This window comes from Phyllostomus discolor, chromosome 13, assembly GCF_004126475.2.
Source record: "Phyllostomus discolor isolate MPI-MPIP mPhyDis1 chromosome 13, mPhyDis1.pri.v3, whole genome shotgun sequence".
NCBI lineage: Eukaryota > Metazoa > Chordata > Mammalia > Chiroptera > Phyllostomidae > Phyllostomus > Phyllostomus discolor.
Genome location: NC_040915.2, coordinates 6,130,153 through 6,152,704, shown reverse-complemented (window position 1 = coordinate 6,152,704; position 22,552 = coordinate 6,130,153). Strand labels below are relative to the sequence as shown.

The 22,552-nt window shown below is 39.0% G+C and overlaps 1 protein-coding gene across 1 annotated transcript in view; it reads left to right on the top strand.

Moving 5' to 3' along the window:
- MEIKIN (meiotic kinetochore factor) overlaps window positions 1-12,489 on the top strand; it is a 58,562-nt gene extending 46,073 nt beyond the window's left edge. Inside the window, exon 12 of the mRNA XM_036014021.1 lies at window positions 12,212-12,489. Coding sequence (XP_035869914.1) covers window positions 12,212-12,349 — 138 coding nt within the window. The 3' untranslated portion in view covers window positions 12,350-12,489. The remainder of the gene's footprint in view (window positions 1-12,211) is intronic.
- The last annotated feature ends 10,063 nt before the right edge of the window (window positions 12,490-22,552 follow it).

Genomic DNA, 22,552 nt, shown 5'->3' with positions numbered 1-22,552 from the left:
TGTCCATGTGTCATACTTATGAGTTCTTTAGCTTCTACATTTCCCATACTATTCTTGCCCTCCCCCTATCTATTTTCAACCTACATTCTATGCTACTTATTCTCTATACCTTTTCCCCCTCTCTCCTCCTCCCACCCCCGCTGCTGCTAGCCCTCCATGTGCCCTCCATTTCTGTGGTTCTGTTCCTGTTCTAATTGTTTACTTAGTTTCTTTTGGTTTTGCTTTAGGTGTGGTTGTTAATAATTGTGAGTTTGCTGTCCTTTTACTATACATGTTTTTTCTTTATCTTCTCTTAGATAAGTCGCTTTAACATTTCATAAAATAAGGGCTTGGTGATGATGAACTCCTTGAACTTGACCTTATCTGAGAAGCACTTTATCTGCCCTTCCACTCTAAATGAAAGCTTTGCTGGATAGAGCAATCTGGGATGTAGGTCCTTGTCTTTCATGACTTGGAATATTTCTTTCCAGCCCCTTCTTGCCTGTAAGGTCTCTTTGGAGAAATCAGCTGACAGTCTGATGGGAACTCCTTTGTAGGTGACTGTCCCCTTATCTCTTGCTGCTTCTAGGATTCTCTCCTTCGTTTTTACCTTGGCTAATGTAATGATGATGTGCCTTGGTGTGTTTCTTCTTGGGTCCAACTTCTTTGGGGCTCTCTGAGCTTCTTGGATTTCCAGGAAGACTGTTCCCTTTGCCAGAATGGGGAAGTTCTCCTTTATTATTTGTTCAAATACATGCTCAATTTCTTGCTTTTCCCCTTCCGATTCTGGTACCCCTATAATTCGGATATTGGAATGTTTAAAGGTGTCCTGGATGCTCTTAAGCTTTTCCTCGATTTTTTGAATTCTTATTTCATCATGCTTTCCTGCTTGGTTGATTCTATCTTCCTTCTGGTTCACTGTGTTGTTTGAGACTCAGATTCCTTCCTTTCACTATTGGCTCTCCTCTGCCTATCTTCCTGCATCTCTTTTATGGTAATCTGCATTCTTTCATCTAAATTTTGTCCAAAATCAACCAGTTCCGTGAGCTTTCTGATCACCAGTGTTTTGAACTGTGCATCTGATAGATTGGCTATTTCTTGGTCGCTCAGAAGGATGAGTCCTGGGGGACTGACCTGCTCTGTTGGAAACATATTTTTCCCTGTCTCTCCTTTTTTTTTTTTTTTTCAGTCTGGTCGCTCTTGTTACGGTGCGGGGCGGAGCCTTAGGTGTTCACCGGGGCTGGGCACCCCAGTCGCTAGATTGTGACGTTATATGTGGGGGCGGGGGCAGGGGCAGGAGCAGGGACGCGAGGGAACAATGGCGGCAGTTCTGTTCTCCTGGGCCCAGACCCTTCTCTGGGATCCTGGGCTGTGAGCTCTGCCCTGGTCCACAATCGCTGCCTCACTGGGTCCGCCAGCTGCAGCTTGTGTACTCAGGGATCACCTCTGTGTTCTTGCACCCCAGATGGCTGTCGTGCCGATTTCGCGCCAAACTTTCCCCAACCTCTGTGCGCCACCGACTAGCGCCAGCCCCATGCCCGCCAGGCTCATCTTCTCTTACCAGTCCGGATGAACGGGTCTACTTCAACCTCTTGGCTGTCCGACTTCCATTCAGATAAATCCTCTGTCGATTCTGGGCATTATTCTATCTGTAAATTATTGTTGTAAATTATTGTTGTAGATTATTGTTGTTCTAATCTTGGTTGTGCGAGGAGGTACGGTGCATCCACCTATTCCTCCATCTTGCCGGAAGTGTCACTAAGAGCTACTTTTTGAAAGGATAAACAAAATAGACAATCCTTGAGCAAGACTTACTAAGAAAGAGAGGACTCAAATAAATGAAATTAGAAATGAAAGAGGAGACATTACAGCTGATACCATAGAAACCCAACAGATCATAAGAGACTACTATGAACAATTATACGCCCAAACTGGACAACCTAAAAGAAATGGATAAATTCCTGCAAGCAAAGGCTACCAAAACTAAATCACAAGGAAATAGAAAACCTGAACAGATCAATAATAAGTAAGGACATTTATCAATAATCAAAAATCTCCCAACAAATGAAAATAAAGGACCAGACATTTCACTGGTAAATCCTAACAAACATTTCAATTAGAATGCTAATTCTTTTTAAACTCTTTCAAAAGCTAAAAAAGAACACGTCCAAACTCATTTTACAATGGCAGCATTACCCTGATATCAAAACTAGACAAGGACCCCATAAGAAAAAACAATTAACGGGCAAGCCCTGTTGAACATAGATACAAAAATTCTCAACAAAATGGTAGGAAACCGAATTCAACAATACATTAAAAGGATCATATACCATGATCAAGTGGAATTTAATCCAGGGAGGCGGGATGATTCAACATTCACCAATCACAAAATGTGGTATATCACATTAACAAAATGAAGGATAAAAGTCATGTGATTATATCAATAAATGCATAGTATTGAACAGGTAAACTGTGAGACCACCTTAATATTTGTTCCTTTCCAGATAACTTGTTTATTTTACTACTTGGTCTTTAGTAAGTAGAAAACAGCCTTCTTTTAAAGATGTACTTGAATGTAAATTTTATATTAAAATAAAGGGGAAGGGGAAAATGCTATCATGTATATTTGAAAGTTGCCAAAAGAGTAGATACTAAAAGTTCTCATCACAAGGAAAAAAGAATTTTTTTTTGTAAATATATGAGGTGATGGATGTTAACTAAACTTGTTGGGGTAATCATTTCAAAATATGCGCTATGCCAACATTATCTTCTACACCTTAAATTTATACAGTGTAGTATGGCAATTATATTTTAATAAAACCGGAAGGAGAAAAGATGAGGGGCTTTAGGAATAGGCTGAGGCCTTTTGGTCCTCTTGCACAATATCTTTTTAGTTCAAACATTTTCTAGTATAACTCTGATTATTGTTTAATTTCATTGATTCTCCATTCTAAAATGAATAATTTTTAACTTTTTTTCCTGTACTGCATTAGTTTCCTAGAATTGCAGTAACAAAGTGCCATAAGCTAGGTAGTTTCTTAAAATAACAGAAATTTATTCTGTTACAGTTCCAGAATTTGAAATCAAGGTGTTGGCCATGTTTCCTCCGAAGCCTTTAGGGGAGATTCTTCCTTGCCTCTTCTAGCTTCAGTCAGCCCCAGGCATTTCATGGTTTGTGGCTGCATAACTCGTTATAATCTCTGCCTCTGTCTTCATATGGCTTTCTTCTCCTGTGCTTTTGTGTCACTGGGTCTCCATATGGTGTTCTCCCTGTGTGTCTTTAACTGTGTCCAAATTTCCCTGTCCTTATAAGGACACCAGTCATATTGGGTTAAAGCCCACCCTAATGACTTCATCTCAATTATGTTAAATCTGCAAAGACCCTATTTCCAAATAAGGTCCCCTTTACCAGCACTGCGGGCTAGGATTTCAACATATCTTTTTTTGTATGAGAATACATTTAACCCATAACACTTATTTTCCTATTTTTCTATCTAACAGTCCTAAATACTTTGCTGGTTACCATGTGGCCCCTCTAGATCTTCAGTTGCATCAAGTTTTCCATGAATTTCAACTTACTAAATAATTCTTTTCTGGAGCCTTCTGACCTGTCCTAATATAGTATGTCATATTGCCTTTATCACTGGGGCATAATTGTCACCTTGGGATCTCCCTGTACCTTCATCCTGGGGACTCACTTGCCCTCTCTCCTGGCTTGGTTCTCCTGTTTCCCCCGTGACTTTCTCTCTCTAACTTATTTTGGTGGAGCTAATCATCCATTAGCTTTCTGAGAAAAGGGTATGTGGTATAGAAATTGTTTGAGACCTTTCATGACTGAAACTGTTTTTGTTCCATTCTCATACATGATGGATAGCTTAAGCTAGCCAGAGAATTCTGGGTTGGAATTAATTTTCTTTGGAAGTTTTCCAGAATAACTTTATTTTTCTTCTAGCTTTCCATCTTAATTCGAGAAGCATGCCGATTCCTAGTCTTTTGTAAATGACCAACTTTTTCTTCACTGTATCTTCAGTGTTCTAAAATTTCATGATGATGTGCCTTGGTACAGGTCTCTTTCCATGTATAGAGCTAGAATATCTCTTTTAATCTGGAAACTTACACACTTTGGTTTTGGGATTCTTAAAATTATTTCATTAATAAGTTTTAGGTCTGCATTTTTTCTCCTTTTCCTGAAACATCTGTTATTTGGATATGGACTTCCTATACTGGCCCTCTCATCTCCTTATCTTTTTTTAAAAAAAACCTCTTTATCCTTTAGTTTTGTTCTCTGGGAGAGTCCCTCAATTTTACCTTCCAAATCTTATATACATTGAAGGTTTTGCATCTATGTTACAATATTTTAAAAAATATTTTATTTATTTATTTTTAGAGAAAGTTGGGGAAGGGGAAAAGAAAGGGATAGAAACATCGGTCAGGTGCCTCTTGCACACCCTCAACCAGGCCTAACCCTAACCTGGCCTGCAACCCAGGCATGTACCATAACTGGGATCAAACAGACAACCTTTTGCTTTGCATCATGCTCAGCCAACTGAACCACAGGGTCAGGGTGCTACAATATTTTTTAGTGCACAAGAGCTCCTTTTGTTCTCTGGATGCCCCTTTACTTTAATGTACTTGTTTTATGCTTGTCCAATTTTCTAATGTTAGTTAGTTAATATTGATGTTTTCTATCACTTCTGTAGTCTCTGTTTTCTCTGAGGTGCACCCTTCTTTTCTTTTTGTTTTATTTCATCTCTTCTCTTCCATCCTCTTCTCTTCTCTTGGCTTTCACTTGCTCTCTCTCCCTCTTTTTTCTTTCTTTATCTATTGTATTAACTACTCATCTATCTACTCATATTTAAGACTGTGTTTTTAAAAACCTGACTGGACACTGTGACTCCTGGGTGGGCCTTTGTCAACTATGAAATTTATTGTAAGGTCATATACCTGAGCCTTGTACTTACTTACATCAGCAACATTAGATCTTTCCTTTTGGACTGCTGAGAGCAGAATCTTTCTTTCCCCCCTAATATTTACTTTTCTCACATGCAGACTAGCAAAACATAATCAGCTTTATTATGCAGACAGGTATCCTTCTACATTTTTAAATAATTTAGGCATGTATAAATAGAAGAGCTCTTTAGAAAGGAAAAATTCAAGAATGAACAAAACCTTCCAATTTTGACCTTGTAATTTTCCTATTGCAATGCTTAAAATGATTTTAGGTCACTCATTCTGAGATATATGACAGCACCTTAAAAGTGGCTGATCTATGTCCCCACTAACATTTTTTTCATGTAACAAAGTATTGAAAGTTAACAAATATTTATATGCACAAATAGCTACTTTCTAAGAAAAAATGTGTAGTTCTACAACATAATGAATGTGGTATCTGCACTAACTTAATATTAGCCAATTTTTAAAAAATCCTTATCCAAGGACATTTTCATTGTTTTTTTTTTTTTTTTTTTTTTAGACAGAGAAAGGAGGGGAGAGAAACATCATTGTGACAGAAGCATCACTTGGTTGCCTTCACAGGGACCAGACCAGGGGTCTGTGCCAGGACAGGGGGTCACACGTGTCTACACCTGGACTGGGGATAAACACGTACCCTGGATATGTGCCCTGACTGGGAATCAAACCTACAACCTTTTGGTTACAGGATGACACTTCAAACATTGAGCTATACCGGTCAGGGAATAATTAGCCAATTTTTAATATATATGATACCAGTACCTTTTCTGCCAATTCACAGCTTTAAAATTGTTACTGGAGCCCTGGCTGGTGTGGCTCAGTGAATTGAGTGCCAGCCTGTGATCCAAAGATTACTGGTTCGATTCCCAGTCAGGGCATGTACCTGGGTTGTGGGCCAGGTCCCCACTTGGGGACATGTGGGAGGCAGCCAGTTGTTTCTCTGGCACATCGATGTTTCTCTTTCTCTTGTTCCTTACGTTCTCCTCTCTCTAAAAGTAAATAAATAAGATCTTAAAAAAATAAAGTTGCTACTGGAGTCCTCTGTTTTATGTATATCTCCTGGTGTTTAATACAAAATGCAGGCTTTTTAAAGACTTCTCCCGTGTTTAAAGCTAAGATCAGTGAAACAAAACAACAGTGCAAGAGGTGGAGAGATGTAATGTGACCATGTAAAAGTTTGTTCCAGTAAAATGTCTATATAAGACTATCAGAAAGGATTGGTGGATGAACTTCCTGTTGGATTACTGGATACTTCAGCAGCTACAACTTGACCAAAAGGGGTTATCACTGGCTTTGTTTGTCCAAATGCTGTAAAACCTGCACCATTGGGCTGTTGAGCATATGTCTGTTAAGGAAACAGTACTTGGGCTAGGAAGGCAGGCTTCTGAAAGCTGCCACTCAGTCTGGTGGGAAGACTACGGGAAGCAGGAATATGGAACCCTGCAGGGATGCTCATAGATGCAGTGCCAAAGGTCACTGCTGTTTCTCCTTTGGCATTGGTCTGAGATGGATTTGCAGAAGATGTCACAGAAGGACCATCAGCAGTAACAAATGGGTTTGTGGAAGCTGTAGCTCCAAAGGGAGCGGGCACACTTGTAGAAGCAGGCTTGTGTGTGCAGAAGCACCCACTGGCACTGTTCCAAAAACATGTTGCTAGCATTACTTGTGGAAAGGGGATGCATTACTGGGGTAGCTGCAAAGCTGAAAATGCTGTCTACTTCTGCCAGGTCTGCATACTTGTCTGCAGATGCACTTGACTGACTGGGAACTGAAAACACAGGACCAACAAGAGATTTACCTGTGGTCTCAAAGCCACCCTTCTCCCTGATCACCACCTTACCCAGCACTGAGGATATTGTCTAAATTAGCAAGTGCTGCATATGTGTCTGCCATCTGTAGACCAGCTTTATTTATTGAAACTTTGTTAACAGCTGATGCTGTTTGATGAGTCTGAGAGATATTGAAAGTTCCAAAATCAGCACTGGGGGATTTGGGGAAGTTATCAAAATGAGCAAAATTAGCATTTACTGAACTGACACTTCTACCTGTAGGTTGGGGCTGAAAAGAAAAGTGACTTGCTGTGTGAAACCTCCCAAATTACAGGAACCACTGGACTGTCCAAATGCATCAAAATTTGCAAAATCTGCATTTGTAGAATTCTGAGCTGCATTACTGTTGAAATATGCCAAGTTAGGAAAATTGGCTGTAGCCATTGACCGAGGAACTGGAGCAGCATATATGTATGAGCCAAGATCACTTAAAAGAGCAAACTGCTTCTTTTCCTGATGCTGTCCTTGAGAGCCACCTACAACCTGGGGCTGACTAAGGGTGCTCTTAAGTGCCGGGCTCTTGCTGAATGTCCTAAGAGATTTCAGTGGTTTGATCCCAGGTGTGCTGCTTGTGCTGCTTGTGCTGCTGGCAGAGGGCCCTGAAAGAGATGCATCGAACTGATGCCACCACTTTGATTTGTTCTGGTGAGACATACCATCTTTTCTTTCATATTTTTGTTGTAGGAACTCTTACTTTTTGTGGATCCCTGAAGTGTGGAATTGCTGAAGATCTATCATCAAATAATCCTAGCCAGATCTGTTTACAGACTTCATTTCCATGTTTTTGCAGGAACTTAATTTCCTGTTATGTGAATATTATCATGGAGATAGAGTTCATCCTGTGTGGTAGGCTTAACCCTGGCAGTCTGTCGGGGAGCAGGGAGTACAGACCAATGATCCCAAGGCACATTGTAGTAGGTGTAGCATGCTGGTCCCAGTCAAGCACTTTCTGTTGTGCTGTGCTGTGCTGTGCTGTGAAGATGCTCATGTCCCGTAAGCATCTTCAGGTGCTTCTCATGTTTCCACTTGGTGCTGGCCACCTTGGCTGTGGCACAGAGGGAGGAGGTTGTGGGGGCCTGGGAGTTGGAAGGCGCTGTACTTGAGAGCCCATTGTCCCACAGGCTACCCTAGCCACAGCTGCCTTCTTCCGGTCTGCACACACCAGCACCACCCACCAGGGACCTGGGCACCACCCAACTGAACTAGGTTGCGTGTGGCTAACTGACCCATTGCCACACCAACTGGTGCAGCCCGTACTACCAAGAGCAGAATTTTTCAAGCTTTGACTGGAGAATATATTGATAGATAGACCTCTTTGGACTAGAAGTCTCAGTATCACTTTTATCAGAATACTTCCCCTTTCCACTGCTGGAAATCCCTTGGAGAGCAACCATTTGCTATATTCCCTTTTCAGAGGAAAATCTTCCAGTCCTTTGCTTGAGTTGGGAAAGAGCAGTTACAAGAAGTGGGAGAGTAGATCTTGGAATCTGACTGCTTTCTCTTTATAAACATACAGCATTCATGCAAAAGAGAATATGCATAACTTAAAGAAAAAAATATATGAACACCCTTGTGCTCACCATGCTAACAGCGAAATACAATATTACAAATACCACTCCTTCAAAAGCCAGTGAGTCCCATGATTCCATTCACACTTTCCTATAATTAACTATTATCCTGAGTTTTATGTCCTCTGTTTTTTAGAACTAAATCTTTTATCCCATGAACATGGTATATCTTCTCATTTATTTAGGTATTCTTTAATATTTTTCAGTAGAGTTTATTATTTTAAATAGAATGATCTTGCATTTTTTGTTAGACATATATCTTTTTATAAATTACATTTTTCCAACATTGTTAATGAAACATAAAAATACAATTGTGTATATTTGTGTATAACCCAAACCCTGCTAAATCTTACTAATGGTAATATATGTCTGTAGATTCTTTTGGGTTTTCTGTGTCAACAATCATATCATCTAAGCATAATAACAGTGTTGGGTTGTTTTTTTTCATGTAAATGGTATCTGTTTGTCCTGGATAAGACTTCCAGTACAACATATTTTATACTTGGGATCTCAAAGGAAATTGTTTTCAAAGTTTCACTGTTAAGATTAAAAGTTGGGCAACTTATATTATAGATAACTGGTACTAAGCAGGATAAGATGTGGTAACAAACAACTCAAAAAATTTTAGCAGCTAAAACTGTTTTAAATAAAGGTTCATTACTTGCTCATGCCATACCTCCATTGCTCATTATAGTTGACAAAGAAGCCATCGTGAATATTGCTAGAAATGATGCCAGTGGAAAAAATAAAGCTGAGGAAAGTCTTACATTGGTAACTAAGTGTTTTGGCTTAGAAGTGACATGATTCTGCTCAAAACTCATTGGCCAGAAATAGTCATGTGGCCTTAACTGAACCACAGGGCCAAGAAGTGCATCTTCTCCAATAAAACCCATAAATCTTTTGAGAAACAATACTTAGTACTGCCAGCATCCTTTACAAGATTGAGGTCTTCCCCCTGTTTCTAGTTTGCTTATGTGAAGATGATTTTTATTCAATGTTTTTGCATTGGGTATATAGTTCTTTGTTGACAGGGATTTTCCTCTCTGTTCTTTGATGTTATCATTCCGCTGTCTTCTGACTTCCATATTGCTGTTGCAACTCTTTTGTTAGCATCATTATCATTTCCTTTCAAATTGTATGTATACAGGAAAGGGTTAATTCAGCAGGCCTACACATTCCCACAATTCTCAGGACTGTCCTGTGGCAAAACTCCTGAGAGATGACCTTGGAGTATCCTGCCTGATAAGAATGTCTTTTATGTCCTGAACCACCCAGGTAGTTTATCCTAACAATGTGATTTTGGTAAATACCTGTTTTTGATACCTAAGTCTTTGGGCCACCGTGTATCAGCCTGACCTCCAGGGGACTGGGGTCTGAGCCAGAGCTCACTGAGCTTCCCTGGTTGGCAGCACCGTGCACACAAGAGAATTAATTGCTGTTCATGTGACTTCAACTAGGAGAAGATAACTCAGAGCTTGTCTATCTGGATTCAGCTCTATAGGCCTTTTCCACTGGACTCCATTATGTACCTTTTCCTTTGCTGATTTTAATCTGTATCCTTTTGCTGTAATAAACCATAACTATGGGTATAACAGATTTTCTGAATCCTATGAGTCTTTCTAGCAAATCACTTAGCCTCAGGGAGATCTTGGGGTTTGATACTTTTTTTTCTTCCTGGCTTTTTTTAAAGTTCTCCTTATCTTGGGTATGCTATAATTTTATGAGAATGTATACATAAATGGATTAGTATTTTCATTTATTATTCTTTTTTATTTTAACTTTGCGCTATTAGGCTTCCTGAATCTGTGGACTCATGTCTCTCATCAGTGTGGGAAATTTCTAGGCTATTATCTGTTTTATTCTCTCTGGAATGGTAATTAGCATATGTTAGGCCCCTTCCTATCCTTTACATCTCTCAACCTCTTTTTAATATTTATGACTTATTTGTTGTATTCTGGGTAAGTTCTTCAGTAATTCTCTCTAGCTGTGTCTACTCTGCTGCTTAAACCTACCATCAAAATTTATTTCAACAATTTTATGTTTCATTTCAAGAAGTTCTAGTTGTTTCTTTTTCACGTCTGCTTTTCATTCCTCATAGTCTACTGCTTATTTATCCATAAGATTTGAATTGTTAATCCTTTAATCATTTCACACATTGTTATTCTATTCTGATTTGGCAATCTAATATCTTCTTTTCTGAAGGCTTAAATTCACTGGTTGATATTCTTATGTAGTCTTATAATGGTAGCTTTATTTCTGATGAGTTTGGTCTTTCCTTTATTGTTATAGTGAAACTATAGGAGGAGGTAAAATGTATTTTGTACATCATTTCTGCTTGGAACTATTCTCTGGGCTGAACTATTCTCTGGGCTCAGAGTTGTCTTGAATGACAACTCTGGCGTTGCCCCTGACCCTCACCATTTATTTTTCTTGCTCTTATTTGGTAAGAGTCCCACAGACATAAATTGGGGGTCCTATTATCCTAAGAGTATTTGTGTCTGTTTTTACTACAACTGCTGTAGCTAGGGTTGGGTATCAATCTGGGGCCACTTTAGTCCCCTTTAAAGATTTCAACTTAGTGTGGGAATCTCAGGTTCAAGCATTCCCTTTTTCCTGCTGGCCCATTAATAGTGTCATCGTCTGAGTCTGCCACTGTGTCCAGGGGCATGGAATACATTGATTGGCTAGGCTGGGGGATGTGGCCATCTTGGGGCTCAGAAGTATCATCAGCTCTACCTGATCCATATAGAGGGGGTGGTATACAGGCTGGTAGAGCAAATAGGTTCTCCCAAGAGAACTTGAAGTACCAGAAGGATGGAAAATGAATGCTGGGCTGGAAAATTGCAAATGTTCCTACTGAGGATGATATGGAATTTTATAGCAGGAAAGGTTTCTGTGTAGGCTGTATTTAAAGTGAGAGGAGCCCTTCCCCAAAAGGCATGGCTCAATTAGTTCAGCATCATGCTGCAAAGTGAAAGGTAGCTGATTTGATTCCCAGTCAGGGCGTATGCTTGGGTTTTGGGCTAGTTCCCTGGTTGGGGTGCATGTGAGAGGCAATCAATCAGTGTTTCTCTTACACATCAGTGTTTCTCTCCCTCTCTTTATCCCTCCTTTCCTCTCTTTCTCAAAATAAATAAAAATAATATCTTTAAAATGAGAGGAGCCCTGGCAGTGTGGTTCAGTGGTTGGGTGTTGTCCTGCAAATGGAAAGGTTGCAGGTTTGATTCCAGGTCAGGATACATGTCTGGGTTGCAGGTTCATTCCCCTCTCACATCGATGTTTCTTTCCTTCTCTTTCTCCCTCCCTTCCCCTCTTTCTAGAATCAATGAAAGAAAAAAAAAAAGAGAGAGGGTCCCTTGATAAATGCATCTTTACATTTGTGTACTAAGAAACAAATATATCACTTTTGAAAGATATGGTATTTCTTTATTTTAGAGACTCTGCTTAATGAGAAATTGTCAAAATTACATGAGTTGGAAAATCAAGGAAATCAGAATTTGACTCAGAATTCATTTTTTTAAATTCAGTAAATTTTGTAAACACTCCCCCACTTTGGAGTGCTTGAGTCTCGACTCTATCATTGCTTTCTGTCTCTCCTTAAATAAGTTATCCAATCTCTCAGATCTAAGTTTTCTCATTTTACAAATGGGGATAATGTAATCTACCTTATTTGGCTTTTGTGAGTATTAAATAAGTATTTTAAAGCCAATTAGTTAGTGTCCAGAGTGGATAAGTATTTCATAAATGCTGTTAATGAATATTTATGAAATACGGATGTTAAGACTATTTGCCTTTGAAATAAAATAACATATGAATATAGTACCTGAAAGAATTATACAATGTCTGCTTTTTCTTCTTTTTCAGATTCCTTCAAATACATCAGAAATATGTTGTATAATTAGAGCATCACCAGGAACCAGACAAATGAAAAGTAAAAGCGTTACTGTAAAGAAGAAGAAATTTTCTTTTCCTAAAGGCATTCCTGAAGGTACCGTAGTGTGAATGCAGAGACTACTTTTAAAAAGCTATAAACATGTTTTCCTACAGAGTCCTTGTGTACACAGGAAGTTCAGTTACAAATTGTATTGTGAGAGTTTCTGCACAAGTGCCAATAGTAAAATTACAAGTTTGGTCAGGTTTCAAAACCTTGTTAAAATAATTTTTTGAAAGTCAAATATTTCATCTTTTGAAAAGTTAACTAATACCACTGATTTAAAAGGTATTTAAGATAATTCCTTTTACAACTATTAGAAATTTAGTGTTGTTAGATTTTATTTTTAGTAGCCTTCTTTTTAACGGTATGGAGATGTTTTTGTATTTACTTAACATTGGTTGAACACTTTCTCTGTGAAAAGCATTCAGCTAAGCACCTTATTATATCTCATTAATTTCTCACTATGACTTTATGATAGAGAAGATTTGTACTATTATCTTCCTTTTATAGATTAAGAATCTGAGGCTTAAAGTAGTATGCAATTTCTCCAAGATCGTATGTCTACCAGGAAGTAGAAAGGAATTCAGTCTTTCTATTGAACTCCCAAGTTTAGGTTTTCTCTACTTCTCCCGCTGCATATCAAACCCTATTGATCCTTGTCCCTATTTTTTCCACAGAGCCTGTTCTGAGCACTCTTTAAATCCACAGAGATCTTCTTCTTTTCCAAGTTCCTTGTATTCTTAATTCAGTGCTACTCATTTGACACTTAATAATATACTACTACCTGACACAATTTATAATGCTTACTTTTTATATTCTTTAGGTTATGAAGTTTTTAAGGACAGAGGCCACATAGTAGACTTCTATTTCCATTTCTGATAACATTAGCATGGTGATGAGGAATAGTAGAGGCTGTATCACTCCAAGTTCTACCAAAGAAATAGAGCTAGTCGGATGTAAATACATACTTCCAGGAATTGATGTAGAGAAATTGTAAGGTCTGGCTAAAAACTGTAGGGCATGCTGGAGACTCTTAGGCAGGAGCTGATGTTGATGCAGTCCTCAGAAGGAATTTCTTCTACCTCAGAGAAATCTCAGCTTTGTTTTAAGGCTTTTCATCTATTTGGATGAGGCCCACACACATAATCAAGGATAATCCCCTTTATGTAAAGTCAGTTGCCGCAACACCAAGATTAGTCTTTAATATAATTGGGTGATATAACCTAGCCAAGTTGACACATGCAACTACCATCACAGGTCACTCTATGTCAATTATGCATTCCTACACATCTCCTTAAACTATACTTGATCTCCAAATAAAGACAGTAACAAAGTCATACTTCTACCTAACATAATACAACTGTCCTACATATAATAAAAAATGTCCTAACTTTTTCCCCAGAAGAGGATTCAAAGTCCTTGGGAGATGTTTATTCTTCACCTTGGTATTCTGAAACTCAACTATTCTGTATCTTAACTATGATATAAAGTTAACTGTTACTAATATATCTTATGTTGAATAATATGAGCGCAAGAGAGGGAAGAAAACAAAGGTATTTGCTTAATTAGTCATGTGGTCCCAACTGGTATTTATAACTACCTATCTCTACTACCCATTCCATATTCCCTCTGCTCTCAACAAGTACCTCAGCTGGTCATGGCTCTTTAATGGGTAGGGTGGCACAAACTCTCATTTATGAAGTGTCTAGGACTTTACTAGTCCTGCTTGGATTGGGTTGTAGTTTTCCATTGACCTCGATCATAGGGCACAGTAATACTAAGGGATGTCCAAAGGGGTCTCCTGTATTCCACACATGCTCTTCCACTGTGGAGTAGTGGTCCAGTTTGCTGTTGGTGGTCAGGATCAGTCACCCCAACCAGTCAGTAACTCCTTTCTTTGCATGTTGACTCAGATGCATGAGGAGACTTAAGTGGCCAGACAGCAGTCTTTACTTCCAGTTCAGTGGAATTATTGTTGTATCTCCTGGCAGAAGCATTCCTCCCTTTGGAACTAAGGCCTCTACACCAATAGAGCATATGGTCATTGGAACAGGAAGCAAAAATTTAGCTAGTGGGCCACCAGGAGTAGTATTGAGTGGTCCCACATTCATTTCCACCCCCTAAATTTTTGGACCTTTGAATTCTAGTTGCAGGATGAATAGCACTGTATATTAGATGTTGATCCAGAGCACATACAACCTCTGGAGAACCTTGCCCCAGCCCTACAAGGCATTGCACCCTAGCTGGTACTGTAACTGAGTCTTCAAAAGGCCATTTCACCATTCTGTTAAGCCAGCTGCTTCAGGATGGTGGGGAACATGGTAAAGCCAGTGAATTCCATGAGCGTGGACCTATTGCTGCACTTCTTTCACTGTGAAGTGGGTTCCTTAATCAGAATCCATGCTGTGTGGGATGCCATGATGGAAGATAAGGCATTCTATAAGTCCTTGAATGGCAGTTTTGGCAGAAGTATTACATGCAGAGAAGGCAAATAATCCAGAGTTAAGTATCTATTCCAGTAAGAATAATATGTTGCCCCTTCTGTGATGGAAGTGGTCCAATGTAATTAACCTTCCACCAGGTGGTTGGATGCCATGTTGGAGACGAGATGTGGACTCTGCTGCTGACAGACTGGGTACTCAGCAGTGGCTATAGCCAGGCTGACTTTGGTGAGCAAAGTTCATCTTGCTGAGCACATGCATAACCTCCACTGGGCAATGACAAGAGTAGCTAGGGGAAAGGTTAACTGGTATCCACAGGACGAATCATCAGCTTGATTATTGAAATCCTCCTCTGCTGAATTCACCCTTTGTTGAACATTCACATGAGACAGGTATCTCCATGGTTTTTTCTTTTCTTTTTTTCTTTTTTACCTATTCAGAGAGCTTCTTTCTCACATTTCATTGTCATCAATGTTCTAGCCATGCCCTTTCTAAGTCTGGCCACAGTCCATGAATCGGTATGTAATTGTACATCAGGTCCTTTCTCCTCCTAAAAAAGTGAAAAACAAGGTGCACTGCTCCAGGTTCTGTCCCACTGGGAGGATATCCCTTACCAGTTTCCTTCAGGGTTGCTCCAAGAAGGAGCTATAGGTACTATAGCCATCTACTTTCAGGCGGTGCCTGCATATCATGCAGAACCATCTATAAACCCAGCCTGAGTTTTCTTTTCCTCAGTCCACTGATTTTAGAGAACTCCCCATGATGCCGTAAGTGCAGGTTGGACGAGAGAAGGTAATGTACCTGGAGTGGGGGCTGTGGGCATTTGGGCCACTTCCTAAGATAACTTACTTATGCCTTCAGGGCCTACTTGAGCCCAGTTGGCATACATACCATTTCCTTTTGATAATGGAGTGCTGCCCTTCACAGCTAGCTTTATGGCTCAGTGCATCAGGCAACACACAATTCACAATGCGCAGCAGCTCTGCTCTTGTTATAACTTGGTGGCCTGTGGTTAAGTATTCAGTTTCCACTAAGGCCCGGTAACAGGCCAAACACTCTTTGTCAAAAAGAGAGCATACTTATCCACAAAGAATGGGAGGCCTTTGCTCCAAAATCCTAAGGATCTGTGCTGTGATTCAACAGGCTCCAAACAGCACTTCTATCAGCCACTGACACTTCAAATACCATTGGATCAACTGGGTCATATGGTACAAGTAGCAGAGCATCTTGCACAGTAGCTTGGACCTGTAGCAGAGCCTTCTCTTGTTCTGAGACCCTCTCAAAACCATCAGCTTTTTAGGTCACCTAATAAGTGGTCAGGAGAAATACACTGAAATGAGGAATATGTTGGCTCCAAATCTAAAAAGGACCCCTAGGCATTGTGTCTCTTTTTTGGTTATAGGAAGATCCAGGTGCACCAACTTACTCTTTACATTAGGATCATATCTCATTTCACTGGACTCCCAGAAATTTCACTGAGGTAGAAAGAGACCCAGCAATTCCATTTCCCTGGAACCTGGAGACCCAGCACTTCTACTTCTAGGAATATATCCAACTATAATACATATGTTCATCAAAAGATTTATATTAAAATGTTCATAACAGCAATGTTGATAATAACCCCAAACTGGAAGCTGTCCAAATGCCCATCAACAGTGTAATAGATAAGTAAACTCTGGTATATTCATGCATTGAAGTGCCATATAGCAGTGAGAGTCAATGACATACAGTTACATGCAACAGTATTGATGAATCTTACATAAGGAACCAGGAACAGTAAATTACATTTAATATTACTTGTATTTAGTACAAAACTAGGCAAAATTAAACTAAGATGGAAATCACTATAGTGGATGTCCTTGTTGGAGACTGGGTAGTAACTGGAAAGGGTTTTGAGAGGGAATTCTAGGATGCTGGTAGTATTTTGTTTTATTACCTGGATGCTGATTATATTGGTATGTTGTTTATGAAAACCCATGCAGTTGTATAGTACACATATGTGTACATTTCTGTGTGCATGCTAGCCTTCAATAAAAAGTTAAAAAATAAAAATAGAGAAACTTAATTTGATCTTTCTGGCCTTCATATTGGTTTCTGACATCAAGTAATATCACAGTTTTGGGTTTAAGTATGCAACAAATCAAAACTAAAATGTGTCTGGGAAGTTTGTTGGAGTGTTCAGATGGAAGTTTTTAGTTTAATTCTCAGAGACCCACTGATGCATTTTGAACCAATTGTGCCACCTTCTGGCTTCTTTCTAGGCTCTCACCTCATTTACCAGACTCCTCGTTTAAGTAATTAATTCCCTTTCAACCTCTGGCCACTTGTCTCTGCCTTTCCTTTAGTAAAAATAGCAAAGCTCCAAGCTAACCAGTGATCATGTTATTTTAAACATGCAGCAGCCTATTTTTAGTCCTGGCATTTAACGTTTTAGCTAGTTTGGCAGTAATCTAATCAGCAGTACAGAGTGAAGCTCACTTTTGATGGGCTAGGAATCCTGTTCAGTATGCTGCAGTTTCACTAATGACTGGCGCTGTGCTGATTAAAGAACAAATTTGGTGAAAGTGAACCACTAGAGGAATCCAAAAGAGATTGATGGGGGAGGTGTGTGGGTAAGCAGAACCAAGAATGGTGACAGCCAGATAGAAGAGGCTTTAGGAAACATCTAGTCCAACATTTCTCTGACCACCTGCATCAGAATCACTGCAGACCTGGTAAACAACACTCTCTAGAGATAAGGCACAGCAGCCTGCAATTTGATGTGTTCTCAAAGTGATTCCAACAAGCACTGACATTTGAGAACTATATAATGATCTAGTCTCTTTTGCTGACTTTACAAAACAAAAATGACCCAGCCAGATCAATAAGTGACTTGCCCAAGTTCACACAGCTGATTACTGGCAGAATAAGAACTACAACTTAGCTTTCTTGATTCTCAGTAGTTTAACTGGGTGGCTGTAAAATAGGGGTTGGGGGAGGTAGATAGGTCTCTGAGCTTCCTAGTTCATCCAGACAGAGCAGTTTTGCCTCTCTTTGCTTTATACATTGGGCTTCCGTATTCTATTTAAACAGAGTTGTTTGTTGTTGTTGTTGGTTTTGGTTTTGTCTTTGGGTTTTTTGTTTGTTTGTTTGTTTGTTTGTTTTTTGCCAAAAAGAGGTTGGGACAATAATTGCTTAGTACTTCTTACAGTTACTAGCAATGGATATCTAAAATATTGGCACTTTAATTTGACCCACATACGTGTAGTAGGCACTGAAGTATTACCTGGGAATAAAGCACAGCATTAGCCCTCCAGGGCTTACAGACTAGTGATGAGATGAACCCCACAATCTTCTCTGTAAGGTGATAAACTAGAAGTAAAATGAGGCACTGCTGGAATCCAGAACTTTGCTTTGAAGTGTCAGGGAAGACTTTCAAGCTAACAATACCCTTTGGAAAATTAACAAATCTGTGGCTATTCTTGTAGTAAGATTTTAAGATTTCTATTTTATTTTCTTATCTTCAAAAGAGGTGATAAATAGCATGTTATACATTTCTATCTCAAACTAAAAATAGGATAACAGCCTTTATTTTATACATGTATATAAAAATATATGTAATAGCAAAAGTTTATATTTTTTAGATAATAATAGCAGGTAGAAGTATCACACAAAAATGAGATAGTAAAAGATTTGAGTATCTGAGGGATGGTAGTAGAAGTCAGTTAAGAGTAGGACATTACCACCCCCTCCCCCCGACAAAAAAAAACCAAGCTGGCTGGTGTGGCTCAGTGAATTGAACGCTGGCCTGTGAACTGAAAGGTTGCTGGTTCGATTCTCACTCAGCCAGGGCACTGTCCTGGGTTGTGGGCCTGGTCTCCTGTTTGGGAGGTATGAGAGGCAACCATGTATCTTTCACACATTGATGTTTCTTTCCCTCCCTCCCCACAGTCTCTGTCTTAAAAAAAAAAAGATTAGGACATTTCTAAATCCAAATTTAACTCTGTCACATGAGCAAATTCCTTAAATCCTCTGAATTTTACCCTCTTGTCTGTAAAATTGTCATTAATAGTAGCCTTGCCTTACAGAATTGTTGCAAGGATTAGAATTAACCTATGTAAAGTGTCTGACATACAATAAACATTCATTATACAATAATATTGTTTGCTTCTATAGGCTAGGTTAATTTCTGAAGTTCTATCTCACTATATTTCCCTTTTCCCTTTGAAAACTTTGATTCCTTTGTTTTCATTAAATTGCAAAAAGCCTAAAATATATTATGTGGTTATTGTATTTGATAATAAATTTGGTTATGCCATCACATATAAAGAATGTACCAGGTAAGTATATGTAGTCTTTGACACAGACCCAGTGATCTAGTACAAATGCAGAGGTGAAGTACACCATTTAGTTCCTTGGGGAAAAAGAAATCTAAGTAGTTTGACATCATGGAGACCTTTTAAGACTGTTGATTTGGTGTCATGTAGCTATAGAATAAAAAGAAAAAGTTCTACTGTTTATTGTTTCATTCATTCAGCAAACATTTATTGAGTTGATGTCATATGCTAGACACAGTTAGTTGCAAATAATATTGAAATAATCCTTAGTTGTCCTTTGAAGTTTGTAATCTCATAGAGGAAATAAGATATATAAAACAAGTCCAGTGGAGGCATAGATGCTTTTGTAGAGCTCTGCGTAGGACCCTTTGGGGTACAGGGGAAGGTAGGAAATGCTCTGCAGGATGATCTGAAGTCCCCAGGGGCATCCTGAGCACCAGCATCAATAAACACCCAGAGGCCTAAAGCACCCTTGGGTAGTTAAGGAACTGACTGTAGTTATGTTCAGCTGGAATGGAGATTGGACTCTCTGAGACTGAGCTGTGAGTAGAAATCAGGGGTCAGGTTGTAGAGAGCCTCCTAAGTCATACTTATTTTGATTTTATCCTGGTCAGATTGCTCTTTAATTAGATCATTCTGGCTATAAGCATGGAGGTGTCTTGGAAAGAAGTGAGCCTGGAAGCAGAAAGATCAGGTGGGAGTTTTACAAAAGTTATGATGAACAAAGTTGAGAAAATAGACATCTGAACTAGTGTATCTGAGTGTGGTACTCAGACCACCTGGGGAGTTTATAAATAAGGCATATTCCCGGTCACTGCGTCAGCAATCTGGCCGAGAGTGCTGGGATTGGAGAACCGGTTTACACGGAAAATGTTTGTTGGTGTGATCACCAGGGCTTAGTGACTGATTAGGTACTGGTACAGGGTAGTGAGAGAGGGCAGTTAGAAGAAATGACACATTCTAGGTGATGTCAGGGGAAAATACAGGGCATGGCTTCAGATGTATATATTAAGGCTGAGGAGGGATAGCTAAGACTGGGTGGGATGATTACCCACTTGGGAAGTTAATCAAAATTTGGAGCAGAAAGGATGACTGTTGCCATATTCTTTAATAAATGACCAGACAGTGTCTGAGGTCAGTAAAGAACAATAATGAGGAGCAGAGAGGGTAGAATAGCCAGTACTTCCCAAATTTTAATGTACTTATGAGAATTGTTTGTGGATCTTGTTAAAAATGGAGATTTTGATTCAATGTGTCTGAAAGGAAGCCCAAGATTCTAATAAACTCCTGGGTGATGATGACGTTACTGGTCCATGGACCACACTTTGAATGGCAAATGTATAGGTCTCCAGTGTTCAAACTCAGCTGTACATCAGACTTTCCTGAATATTTGAGTCCCTTGACCAGAGATTCTGATCAAATTGCTATGGAGTATGGCCTGGATATCAGGACATTTAAAAGTTCAGTTAATTCTAAGGTACAATGAAATTTGAGAACCATTGATATAAATAGGCTGATTAGGTCAGCAGGTGAGGTGTATCATATGAAAGTGACAATAGGAATAAGTAAAGCTGGTTCCACTCTGAATCTCCGGGTACAAGATTTGGGGGGTGGAGGGGAGGTGCAGGAGAAAGCCCCAGAATCCTGTATTGGGAAGAATCTGGGCTCAGTTAAAACAAAGAGTAGGAGAATGTAGAGGAAGGGTAGATGGGGAAATGTGTGGGACTTTGGCTTGGGTGGTGGCTGAGGAGGACAAGGATGATTTACTCCAGTTACAAGGCTGGGGACAAAGGACTTGTGATAGCCACTGACAGCCATCCTTGCTGGGCTTTTTCCCACTGGAATGTTATGGAGCAGGTCTTTTTGTGTCTCCAAGGAGAGTGTCCTCAATGTGTCCAGGAAGGAGTGGGCCAGCTATTCCCCTGCACTTTTTTTAATGGACCCTAGATTTGTTTCCTTGGGCTTGATGGGATGAAACTAGAGTGGTCGGGGTGTCAAGAGCTCTCTCCCCAAAGTCTGGTTATTAATAACTATTTAATAACATGCTTGTGATATATATGAAGTAATTGATTGTTTTTCCCCCTCCAGATATTATAATAAAAGCAAATGGCAGGATGTAGCAGCTGTGGCTGAATTTTCACCACATTGAAGACATGAATGTGAAGTCAAAGTCCATAAAGCAGGATGTCTGCCTGAAATTATATCAAATTCAAAAATCAGACTTCTCTAATTATTTGTGATATATCCTAGTGTTAAAATTCTGAGATTCTTACAAATTACGTTTAGTCAGATAAGAGAGAAACATTTTTCTGTATGCTTCTTAAATAAATATATTTGTATTGTAAAATAAGAAAAAATAGCTTATATTAGAGGACTATGCACTAAATAGATGATTTCAACTATTTATAAAAAGCCAACACCAGAGCTCTGTGTAACCTCCTTTGATTGTTTTTCCCAGAGTTTATCCTTTGTATTGGTTGAAATTAGTAAAGTTGTTAAAGCACTAAAAATGAAAATGCTTATATTACAAACTATTTTTAACAGAACTTCATTGAAACCACATGAGGAGAGAACTAATTTCAGGTCTGACTGAAAGAAACTCTACACTCAAGGTTTGCTGAAGCAGGGAATGTATAATATGTACAATAAGTCATGCAGACAACAGTGTGGTGATGGCCAGAGGGAAGGGGGAGAGTGGGCTGGTAAGAGGGGCCCAGAGTGGGGGGAAATAAGGACATCTGCAATGGTGTCAACAATAACAATAAAGAAAAAATAAATCATACACTAAATATTTAGCATATCACCTTATCTCCAAACAACTTTCTTTAGCTAATACTATCTGTAGGACTTTTTTTTTTTGGTACTATAACTGCTCACATCTCAACAGTGCCCTTCTTACAAAGCAGTGATTCTGTTGTCAGTTAACATAGTACAGTTGTGTGACTGTTAGTGAGATTTTAACTTTGATGGTTTTACTAATGTTATTATATTGATACATAAAAGTAAATAAGAGTCCAATTTTTGAAGCTGTTTCCATAAGAAAGAAAATTTTAAAAGTGATTGATTAATTTGAGGTTATATAACCTATATAGTATTTATTTTTAAATAAGTCCCATAAAGATATTCTTGCAAATGATTTGACAAAGCCTTAAACCACTAACAAAACTATTTGTGATTTTTGTTTTACATTTTCATCTGCAGGTGAAATATGGGAAAATTTTTAGGAGATGCAGAAAGATCATTAATGATGGTGGTTGGAACCAAATTTAGACCTGAATTCGAAATCAGTACTGAACTAAGTCAATTCTTGTTGTAGTTTTAAAAAGCAAAAATGTGATAAGCAGAAGGGGTAGAGGAAATTAAATAGAAGGTTTGTTCCCTGCCTTCAAGGACTTTGTAATCCAAGGGCAGGAGAAGAGAACTATAACAGATTACTTGACAGTTTAATCAGGTAGTAGGTTCCTATGAGAAAGAATGATACCTAATTCTTAGACTGAGTATAGTGGAGCTGGAG